General features: G+C 38.9%; 1 protein-coding gene across 4 annotated transcripts in view; it reads right to left on the bottom strand.

Moving 5' to 3' along the window:
* The window catches only part of ITPR2 (inositol 1,4,5-trisphosphate receptor type 2), a 270,236-nt gene that overhangs the window by 54,722 nt on the left and 203,166 nt on the right, over positions 1-12,348 (bottom strand). For all 4 annotated transcript variants that reach the window (XM_048933484.1, XM_048933481.1, XM_048933480.1 and 1 more), the window contains one exon: positions 11,537-11,656. In XM_048933484.1, the coding sequence (XP_048789441.1) occupies positions 11,537-11,656 (120 nt within the window). The remainder of the gene's footprint in view (positions 1-11,536; positions 11,657-12,348) is intronic.

The raw sequence follows: 12,348 nt of genomic DNA on the forward strand, positions 1-12,348 counted from the left end.
CCATGTGGCATGCACTAAAATTTGTGGATAATAGTGAACTACCTCACAGGGTAAGAAGAAATAAAACACCTTGACATTATCGCGTAAGAGAAACCATCACAGTTAAGTGATCTCTATCATTATTATGTTTGCAGCCCCCACAGTAATTTTATTGCTATTTCTGATGTGGTTTTGCTGTTCTTTTATCCTTGATGAAAGCAAACAGAAGACAAAATGACTTGCAAAAATTTCAACGAGCTTTACTTCCATTTGTCTTCTTTACAACTTCTCAATTTCTTTCAAAGGCAAAGCTTACTTGCAAAAAAAAAAAACAAAAAAAAACACCAAAAAACAAAAAAAGAAAGAAAGAGGGAGAGAAAGAAAGGAGAAAGTACTATGCATGTGGGGAAAGTTCAGATCTGCTGACAAAACGTGTTGAAACCAAACAAAATTTACCTGGGGGAGGAGAGGGCATCAACAGCTCTTAAAGATACACACATACTGTTACAGACAACAGCGTCAAAAGTAGCCTAATTGGCTCAATGCATACATGGGTTACATCTGTTTTTTGGTGCACGCTGACCATTCTGAACATAAGATGTGGACAGAAGTGCATGATTCAGTGTTCCAATAGATGAGAGAACTGTACCTGTAGACAGCCTCCTGCAAATACTGTAAGCAAAATTTTGAGGAGTACAGGAAAGAAGGACATATGGAGATATTGGAAGTGTCAGACATGATTATGGGAAGATAACAAGACAGTTGAATGGAAAAGGAAGACGAATAGGGCTTTACCTTGTAATAGAAAGCAAGACTTCAGCTACATGCAAAGTGTATGAAAGGCTGACAACACTGCACATAAAATAAGACCTCATTAATACGCTCATCAACATGGTACAAACTCAGTCTGACAAAGATCTAGAACAACAACAAAGCAGCAAGTTGTTGGATATGGATCCCAAATCCATACACCAAGAGAACTGCTCACCTCTGAAAGCCACCAACACTTTACACACATACAAAATAAATACATGAACTTGAGATAAGAGAGCTGTGAATGATATGGCCTTTGAGGAAATCTCACAAATCCTTTTTGCTTGCTCTCAAGCACTCAATTTCCAGCTTCTCTTCTTACTCAGCACAGTGATTTTTTGCAAAATATTCATCTACTGCTATCTAACACATGGCTTCTAAAGAAAGGAAGGCTAGCTATCCACACAAGTAAAAGGAGAAACTGCTTATGACAGATGTCTTTAAGCCCTAGAAATGACAATATTTCCTTATTTCAGCCATAGGAACAGATTTTGACTGCCAGACAACTTTCCTTCCTCTGGCACCAAGTGCAGAGGATAAAGTAACTCATGGTTTAATACTTTCACAATGGGCTCAAACTTTTCTCCAGAGTCTAACCAAACTAATCAGCCTTTGACTTGAAGCGTGAGATTTGCACCATCTCCAGGTCCCTCCTCATGTTTTCCCACCTTAAGCTTCATTTCACGCACTGGCAGAACAGTTCTGTTGTATTTGTACATTGTGATTCCCTGATCTGGATGCAGCTCATCAGCCCAGTCTGTAGCACACCCACCAGCTGTTTCATGCTCTTACGTCATGGAAGAGCGGCACTGTACAAGCAGTTCTACAAGCTCAGATAAGTCAGCTACTGATCAGCAAGGCAGCTCAAAAGTAAAGCGGCATGAGTCCTCAGTCAGCCTCCACAATTAAAACACTTGAGATATGGTCATTATGTGGCCCTCATACTTGTTGTATCCATAGTGAAGCAGTAGGTCTGTTTATAGACAACCCGGTTAGCATCCCTCCTGGACAGGTATTTCCATAACACGCAGAAAAATATAACCTTGTCATTTATTGTCAAAACCATGTCAGACTAAAGTAGCATGTAAGCAGCTGAAGCTGCAAGCTCTCTAATTCACAAAAGAGATGAATTTCCTAATCTTTACAGAGGTCTTCATACCTTGTGGGGTACAAAACAGGACAGATGCCAAGTATGGAGATGGACCATGAATGAGAGATGTCTCCCTTCATATAATTACAGATTTTCTATTTTTTCCAATCACGCTGTTGAATGTTTGCCCAACCCTTCAATTAGAAGGGAAAAATGTCTTTAAAAATAATTTAGGGCATAGGAATAAAGAGAAGAGAAATTAAAATAGCAAAGTGCTCTTTCCAACTCTGTATTATGGCTACTATTCTCGGGAGAACAGTTTCACCTGGTACTTAGGAAACCACAGATCAAGGTGGCAGATCAAAAAGAGGGAAAAAATTCATCTTAGTCCTCGTGAAATGCTCACAAACATTGCTCTACCCAACCAACTAGAAGCTAAATGGTGCTCTGCAGGCAAACTCACAAAAAGAAAAGTCCGGGAAGTTCAAATTCGTCTAAAGCTACCACAAACCACTCATAAAACTAATGTTGAAACTCACATACATAACACAGCAGAGAAACTATTTTGTTTCTGGACACTTTTCAGTAACTCTACAGTTGCAAAAAAGTGCAAAGTAGACCTCATTTTTATTCTTCTGTGCTGTGTTAAGTAAGTGAAACAAAGAGGAAGGCAACCAAGGTAGCAAATTCAGATCTTCTCTATTCTGGAAAACTCTATGATGACTGAGATATCTAATTAAATTATGACATCAGAGGAGATGAGAATTGAGACAGAGCAACTGTGAGGAACAGACATATCTTGATATTCTGATTAATGCTCTTTATTTTTGTTAACCTATAATTACGTCAGTGACTATCAAACAATTTAGAGGGGCAAAAAAAGTATGTCTTTCTCAGAGAAGACATCTCCCTCTGTTTTTAATTAAGGTGTAGGATTTCACCATGCAGATATCTGAGGTCTATTAAAACTCCTCTGATAATATTAAGTAAGAACAGACTTCACTTTCACGATATTTCCAAGGCTACCCTCACTTCCCTTCAAAACAAACAAACAAAGCAAGTTCCTCCTAGCTCTCAGCAAAAAGCTTTAGCTGTGCTTTATATATTAGAAAAAGAGCACTTTGGTTCATTTGAAGGTCACCTCTAATGGAAAAGTCCCAGCTCTGTGCCCAGAGTAAGCCTTCACCTACAGTAGATTACTACAATTCAACACTTCGTGTAAGACAGCTTTCTTAATAAGGGGTGTTTGCTGCAATCTGAACAAAGAAAGTAGCTGTATTACATACATTTCTGAGCAGACAACACGTAAGCATTGCAGTTGGGGGCAACTGAAAGTGCAGCATACTTTGAACAGTGATTTTGTGTGGTTCCAACTTCTCGTCTCTCAGTGACTTCTGGATTGAGTTTACAAATTAAATGATTTTTATTTCAGCATAATTCTCCTGTATGCAAACTCAGCTGAGAAGCTTTAAGTCAAGCTATGCTTTTTTTGGTCCATATATCATCACTCTAATGAAGGCTTTGTATACAAGATGCAAAGCAGGGAGCTCAAAGGCTAGGTGTAAAGTTTGAGAACAACAAGTTAAGTTTTCTACCAGTGTAAATGAGCATCATTTGCCTACCTTCAGCGGAGGTATTCCCACATAGACCAGCTGAGGATAAAGCTAAACGAAGACTCCTTAAAACTGGAAGCTAAGTAACTGTCCTGCTGGTGATAAAGAACCAAAGGAGAATAAAACTCATTCTCCCCAGTCCATGCTGTTTCAGAGAGTAATAAAAAGATAGTTTTATAAAGATGTTTATTACTAATGCAGGATTGTAAATGGAGCCGGAGAGCAGAAAATATCTTAAATAAGACTATGTCATTCTCCCACAGCCAATTTTCAGAGTAAAACCACAGACTAATGTGAAGATTTCACAATGCAGACACTTGACAAATAAAAGATATTCCTTCTGGTCTAACGTTTGAGCCTCAACACCAATACAACATATTTCCCAATGACAAAAAAATCTTGTAAACCACAAAGCACGAGAACACAGGATTACAGAAGTTAAAGATAAAAGAAGAAACCCACAAAACAGAAATATTAGGACCACCTGTGCATTAATGAAACGTACAGCCACCACAGCCATCCCTCATTAATACTAAAATGCACATATATGTATAATCTTCACTTGGTATTACTCTAGAGCTGTAGAAATTAAGCTAATGACTGGCTTGCAGTAAAAAAGCTCTAGCCTGAATCCCAGCAGCTCTTTGCAACCCAAGTCAGCAGAACTCCAGTGGGAAACAGAGGTCTCCGCTTAGATCTCTGACAAAGTCATGGCAGTGTTCTGAGGAAAATGCTCCCAAGAAGAAGGGGAGAAAAAGAAAATATCGAAGGACAAGTTGCCAAGGCTTTAGCCTGAGACCTAACAACGAAGGACAAGTTGCCAAGGTTTTAACCTGAGACCTAACAACAGCCACAGACATTTGTTTAATGTTTCAGTTGCTCATTAGTGTCAAGCCCCTGCAGCAGCCTCCATATTGTCTCTCTATATTGCAGCCGGCTAAAGGTAGAGTTATATACCATCCTAATGAGCCGCAAGGAGGGTGATGTGCGTCATTGGTTTCTGTTTCAATCTTGGCAATCTAAGTGTAAAAGCCTTGCAACAGATTCTGATTCTGCTGACATTTAATTAGCCAGTGTCATTTTGATGCCATAGCCTGTCTCATCAGGATGATAACTACAAAACAACATGTGGAGCATAGAACTTCTATGGGAAGTTTCAGGTCTGGCAGCCAAGGATACGAGTCCCCTGACAGTCACGGGTTCCTGGGACTGGTCCCCATTAGCCCTTTGTTTTGGCACTGCTATCAGTAAGAGTTTTGTTGTTAAAAGGAAGACACAAAACAACAACAGAAAGAAAACAAAAAAGCTGCAAATCTCAGCAAAGGCTTAAAAAAAAAGAAAAAGAAAAAAGAAAAAAAGCATCCTTGAGCTCCAAAAATTTCACCTGTCCTGTAAAAGTGGACATCCTTACTGCACAAACTCAGAGCTGTTTATTCTGAAAGACAGACTTATCATGAAGGATAGGTTTGATCACTCACTGTCATCAAAAGGTAGCCCTGTTTAGTTAAGTACACTTAGTATTTTTCATCAGGTGCCATCAGGTGCTTGGGAAGACTATCTCCAAGAACGCTTGAAAACTGCTGGTGGAAAGATCATTCATACCAGCTACAAAATTTGAAAATGGTCATTGTGATACAAAACGTGGCTGGATCTGTATTTTCACTCAAAATAACCAGTGATACTGGTACAGTACATCCATTTCCACCAGACAAGCTCAGATCTTTTTGCATTTCAGTCTTTTTTCCAAAATCCTTATCTCACTTACTGAAGACACCATTATTTTAGAGTTCACCAATGAGAAGTTTATAAAAATCCAAATGAATTAAGCCATAACGTTCATGGAACAAAATCAACATAAAATTTTTGTCAGCAGAGCCTAATGCTTTTTGAAGATAGAACCTTATGGGGTTAATGGGCCAAAGTCCCATTTTTGAGCAAGGTGTCCTACCACAGGATTGGCAAAAGAAGCACTGTTGGTCAGCAGGTCTAAAAATTCACAAAACTATGCAGTCATACAATCTCAGGTCTTCTGGAGGACCCCTGCTGGAGTTGAAATCTACTTCCCAAATACCTTTCAGAGAGAAGTGTTCTAGGAACTCAGAGCTCCAATGAGAAAGGGGAGATCTCTTTTAGAAAAATGTTACAGGTTGCAAATGAACATGCAAACACACAGGGGAAAGGGGAAAGACAGTTCATGCAAGACTTTTGTACTTGGCTTATGATCACATATTTTCCAAGGTATAACAATGATGTTATCATTTTAGTCATCTAATGCCCACTATGGACTGCTGGGGTTGTAACTGCTTCCAGCCATTCTCTATCCTGAACAGGTTTCCTGTTGTTTCTTTGCTGTCTTTTTGCTTATAGGAGGTGCTAGTAAACGCACGCTATTAAGTAATTTCTTTCCGCTTTATCATTCCTTCTTTTTGAGTAGTCAAATGTCACCTAAAATTTATCCCTCACTGCAGCTGGATTTTTTTCATGCAGAATACTGTTTTTCAGCTTGGAACAACACTGTCAGTTCAGAAAGCTTTGGAGTCTCACACCAAAGGACAAGCTACAGGCAGTGATCCTATCTCGTATCTGGAGGAACGTATTCACACTGATACTTCTCATGTTCCCCAGATATTAAACCATGGAAAATCTGCTCACATCATTTTAACCACGTTCTTGCAAAGGAATCTTTTGTCCTGACTTGAATTGTACGCCAATCAAGACAAATGGATGTGCATGAGAATTTACATTTAATCTGAAGAAAAGGAGGAACAAGGGTCTAAGATCATCTGTCTAAATGTTAAAATACAGCCCAATGAAGGAAAGCCAGCAGTTGCCCATGCTACAACACCAAAAATAACTACCCACAAAAAAAAAACAGATGCCATCCAGTATCCCTCAGCCCCTCTCACACTTACATATGTTACACTGTAAAAACTCTTCTTGCCTTAACAATCCATATCAGCAGCACACAAAAGTTTATTTTAAAAATTTATTTTACAAAGATCTCTTTAAAAGACTCGTGGAGTATTAATGTGCTCAGTGATTATGCACTTCTCAACTGTCAACTATACTAGCTATTAAATGCCAATTTTCCTCATTAGTAACATAGCTGGGATCAAGTGAGCATAAGAGGAAACCCAGTGTAGCAGTTAAAGCAAGGCACTGGGGATCAAGCAAGCTGTCTTCTCTTCCCATGATGGCTAATGACTTGCTGTCTACACCTGCTGCTGGCTTGGTGTCTTCATCTGTGAGACTGGATAATACTACCTACGCTATGAGACGGGGAATCAAAATTAACTAAAGCTTTAAACTGCTTCAGAATCTGTGAAAGGCAAAGCTAATTCTTCCAGAATTACTATTATTATTGTAATTTCTCTCTTCTGCTGTGGAGAGCCCAAGAACTATGTGGATTCAGGCACAACATTGACACAGAAAACGAAGTGAAAGATACAGATGGTGTGATAAACAGAAAGCCACAGAAACAAAGGCTTTGTGCTTTTTGGAATTTTACACATTTGGATGGCAACACTTTTTAAAAATTGCCTTAAGTTTCTCCTGTGTGAATGTACTGTATCCAAGCCTCATTATCAAATGATTTCAAGTGTCAAAAATATCAACTTGTAAAAAAATAGCCTGCAGTGCACCCCTACTCCTGAGCTGTAAATTGATGTCACCATTGTTACCAACAGTATCACCTATTAAAAAAAGCCTAGTTAGTAAAGATTCCTCGTGTGCCATACACCAATATGCAGTATAATACATGAGGTAAACACGGCAGTAAGATTATTTTGATAAAGTTTGCAATATTTGATAAAGAATCATGCTATTATATGCTATTAACATTCTCTATACAGACAAATCTATTTGGCTGAATGACTTACTTTGCTCAGTTCATTTAAAATTAGCCCCGAAGGAAAGGTGTATGACTTACTACCTTTAGTTGCTACAGTATGCTTAGTAGTACATACAGCAAGAGCCTTACAATTCACAGCCAAATACTGCTTCTTTTACATTTATTTTAAGAATTTACTGATGAAAGAGAACTTCTAACTACACCAGTCTACCAGAATATAGGCTCAACTGAGTTCATGTTCGTTTATTCTGTGTACCTGTGTTGATATCAAGCAGTGTTAACTTCTTCTACACCTTAGGTAGGTGGAAATGGTTTTTCACTAAGTTTCAGTGCCATTAGGAAATTATCATATTTATCTAAGTAGTTTCGGTACTCCCTTGGGATTTAAATAAAACTTTAGCTTAATCTCATAGAGATTCCTCCTACTCACCTGGAGGTTACAAAGGGACAAAGGTGGAATTTCAAGACCTATGTTCCTTCTCCAGCAAGACACTAAAGTATGTGCTTAAAATTAAGTAACATTCTGCTTGTCTGAGAGCCTCAGAACACGCATCATAAAAGGGATGCCACACTGGGTCACTACCTCCATACTTCTGCACAAGCTTTGAGAACGAGATGGAAGGAGTCACAAGGCATTGAAAATTTTGTTGAAGTACTACAGTTTGCTTCCCTACCTCCTACCTACTCACATCCTTTTAGATCAAGGATATGTTTACATAGCTCTACAGCAGATGACAGTGCATTCTTTGCAAGCTGACTAGAAGCTATGTAGATTTATACAGTATTGTCTGAGCCTCATGAATAAACTCATTCTGAAAGGCACAGTGCATTTGCTAGGGCTTTGTGCTTGATTTAGAGAGTTTGCAACTAGCTGAGAAACACAGAGAAGCACTCCAAAGTATTTACAGTTAACAGAAGTATATAAATACATGCATGCAAACTATAGAAACCTGTGGTTATAACCAGTGCATTTTCTTACTTTATAGTAAACGTAAAGGGGTCACAAACTTCACAGAAATACTGCTAACTCTAATACAGCATTTTTAGTTTACAAACTACTGGAACACTTTTTTATAACAAAAAGCTAGGAAGCTCAGGCAGTCACCAGAAAAGTGAGAAAATTTTTTGCCCTTTTAATTTTTCTTTTTTTGTATTTAATATATTTTTTTTCCATATAAAAACTTAATTCTCCTATTCACCTCTCAGTTGCAGAGGCATTAGTGTAAGTATTGAACCATTGTCTGCTACCATGTCAAAAAGCTTTTGTAAACTCTACAGAGACATCACATAAAGATGAAGTCTCTTTGAGGATGGCCTATCTTTGCAAAACAAAGCATAACATGATTTAACAGGATCTTTTAAAAAGGACAGTAATAAAAACACCACACCAATCTTTTTTGACTGAAGCTTGAAAAGAACTGATGGAACTTATCTGCAGCACACCACTGGTATTCACCCGAGACACTATAGTAAGAAATTAGCACTGTCAAGTTCAAGGCCTTGCTCTGATCATGACATTTGAACAAGACACAGAAAAAAGAATCCTCTCCATGGATTTTCAAGATAATTGTCACCTGTCTTCATCCAGGAACAATAGGTTTATTTTTAAAGGATGTAACCTCAAGCACCAGTTTGTGTCTCCTCCACAACTGGCTGCAGAAGAGCTACATCTGGAATAAGTCCCTACCCCAAAGCCAGGCTGCAGAGTATGAGTGCAAATCAGGGTAGTTCCTCATGGATAATTCAGTTCTGTTTTCTTTCAGTGGTGCCCCATTTTCCCCTCTGCTCATAATATGCTGAACAGAAAAAGTAGACAGTAGCAGTGTCCAGACTGCCCCGAAGTCAGTGCAGGGGACGCAGCACAACTACTGCACATGGCAGGCTGGACGAGGATGAAAATGTAAAGGGAAGAAGTGAAGACAGAGAAACATGAGGAAGTGAAGTGGTAACTGTCATGACAAGGCATATTTAACAGCCAATATCTTACCATCATGTCCCAGGCTCTCTGGGATGTATGTTTTTGTGTGCGTGCATGCACACACATATGTGTGCCTGCATGTGCATTTGAGGTAGGAGCTGGGTGATTTAATAAGAGAAATCTCAGCTTTGCTTGCAATGTATTTAAAAGTTTCTATGCGCTGCGGGTGAAGCATTTACAAGAATGCCTTCTGCTTCTGGTAAAACCAGCCACAGGAAGGGCAAGGAAGGATGTAGGGGTGGCAAAATGCAGAACCCATCAGAGTCCTGAAAAGTGCAACGACAAAAACTGAAAGTCTGGGCTCCCTAAAATAAACTGTCTCTGTTTGAAGGCTCTAACAGTAAAAAGAGGAACTTTTGGTCTTGATTCTGCTATTACAGAGGCACCAAAAGGCTGTAAGTAGAGCAAGTAGTCACATGCAAGTGTCAGGAGAGTGATGGACGAGACATGTTGGTTGTAGGAAAAAAACATCAGGTGGACTGTGAAACTGTAAGGAGTACAGCAAAGAAACACTATGTAAATTAGGTTGGTTAAGCCAAGTGGAAGGCCCAGCTGCCAATAAGCACCTCAGACACAGCAAAGTAGAAGTGGGTATTTAGAGCGGAGCCAGAAAAGGAACCCTGCAACAATGGCTTTACTGAGGAGGGACCAAGTTCATATCCTGCCCATCCCAGAGTGAGTGAAAAGGGCACAAAGAGAAAGAGTTTGGGGTCAAGGACCAGCAGTCCTGTGCCAAGAATCATAGCTTTTCATTAGCAGAGGAGAGGGAAAGGCCCCAAAATGCCTGCTCTTTCATTGCTCTGTTTTGATGGTGGGCTTGACATGGCTGCAAAGCTATTGTAAACAGATACATGCATAGTTACAGAAATGTGAGAAGATTAAAAGTCATTTTTGTGAAAAGATAGTTGTTTTTACAGTGTACAGAGCAAATCATGCCATTTCATTCTACAGAGTTTGATGGAGAACAGTAAATTGCTGCCATGAGCCTTATGTGGCGAAAATACCCACAACAGATGAGGCATTTGGAACAGCTATGGAGGGGCTCTGTGGGCCTCCCCAGCACACGAACAGGGGCAGAATTTATTCTATACTCCAGCTAACTCACGTATCCTTAGGAGTGACCCCTCTGCTAAAATGATCCCAGCAGTTATTACATACATAGTTTTAGATGTATATTCTACTCCCAAAAGGTTATTTCTCATTGTCACGAACACTGTTAGGCCATTTAACATGAGCTGACATAAAATACCAACATTTTGACTTGTCAGATTTGTAAATCTTCATTACAAGCTTTGGTACTAGGAGTAAATAGTCATACAAGGTAAGAAGCTAAATTTCTTTCCAAAAATTGTCCAATCTTTGACAAGCACCTTATGTACAGTCCTACATACAGCACAAGAGTACAACGTGGTCATCCATAACAACATAATAACAAGACTTACTACTTAAATATGCTGCAAGCATGTGAGCACAATTCAGTACCCGTTTTTCCATTGCTTGTTTGAAAAAAACACTACATTATATCCGTGTAACTAAAGATTTTTCTTCTTTCATTGAGCATTTAAGTCCATATACTTAACAAGTATAGTGAAAAAAGAATATTCCCTTATCTCCCCTAAGAGATAGATAAGAATCTGTCTCTTAGTAAAATCATTTATAAAACCATGGCTCTTTCAGAAACAAAAAAATGCTATCATTTATGATACAATAAAATTCATGTGGTCTTCATTTTTTTTCAATATTCTTAACACAATTGAAAAATAAAGTAAATTTGATAGTAAAGGTGAAAAGAGTAAAAAGGCTCAATTATTCTTATTAGCTGAGTAAAGAATATATCTAAAATAATTTGAATATTTTCAACCCAAGTTTACTTGATATCCCAACTGAAGCTACTAATTAAAATGCAGAAATAATAACTTGATTTATATAAATGAGATGTTAATGTTAAAGAAAGACAAAAATAAGTGTACATTAATTGCTTTGCTCTACATTGTTATTTCACATAAATAGTGCCTACCAAATTACTCGGAGTGCCACCTCTTACACTGATGCTGCTTCCTTGTCCTCCTATCAGCAGCACTCCAATTAAGGTTGTGTTGTACAAAAGTGTAAGACAGAAATCATAACAAGGGATATTGGATCAGACAGGCTTTGAGTGGAGTTTAAGCATGCAATGCTTTTCAGGAAGTAATAGTACAACAAGTACGAAATACCTGATGTGCCAAAATATAAATATTATGGCCAACATCTTTTGGGGAGATGCCATCATCTCCATTTTCCTCCTCATGGTCACATTCTAGGCCTTGGTTGTATGCATTCTTCATCACATCCACCTGCAACACAAACCGAATCGAGATGAAATAACTGACATTCTCAGCCAAAAATGCACACAATGTTTGAACATATTCACTTTGTTCAGCCCAAGCTTGGATGGGTGCCCTGTAGTTCTGAAAGAAAAGCAAGCAGTCTGAGGTACACTTTTTGAATAAAGAAGAGCGTGAAGTATTTATGAAGCTCCAAAGTGCTACACTTCTTGTCAGCACAACTTCTTTAACCACGAGAAAGGAACAGGAATGCTGAGTCTTTATGAGCAGATATTTTCACAAATGCTTTTAAAGACAGATCAACAGATATCACAGACAGTGTCTTTCAGTACTTACAGTGCAGACACGATCCTTGTCTGGCTACAGCAGGCTGCACTGCAGAGCTCTCCAAATAGTGTAACAGAAAAGAAATACTTAAACCAAAAAGAAAAGGGAGGCAAATACTGGGCAGAGTGCTGGTGTAATTTCAAAATACACAAAAGCCTCTTGCAGGACAAAAAGACAAAAGTCCTCAGCTGCCCATGCAGGGCCTGATCTTGCAGTTGTACATTAGGAATGACCTCAGTGTGCTAACATGCCACTGCAGCATTGACTCCCAGAAGCCAGCAGTTCACTGGGCTCCATTTAAGTGCATGGGCTGATTCCCACATTTCCCCACAAAACAGGATTTCCAGTCACTCTTTGACTGGAAACAATTTCTC

Source organism: Lagopus muta, chromosome 1 (assembly GCF_023343835.1).
Source record: "Lagopus muta isolate bLagMut1 chromosome 1, bLagMut1 primary, whole genome shotgun sequence".
Taxonomy (NCBI): domain Eukaryota; kingdom Metazoa; phylum Chordata; class Aves; order Galliformes; family Phasianidae; genus Lagopus; species Lagopus muta.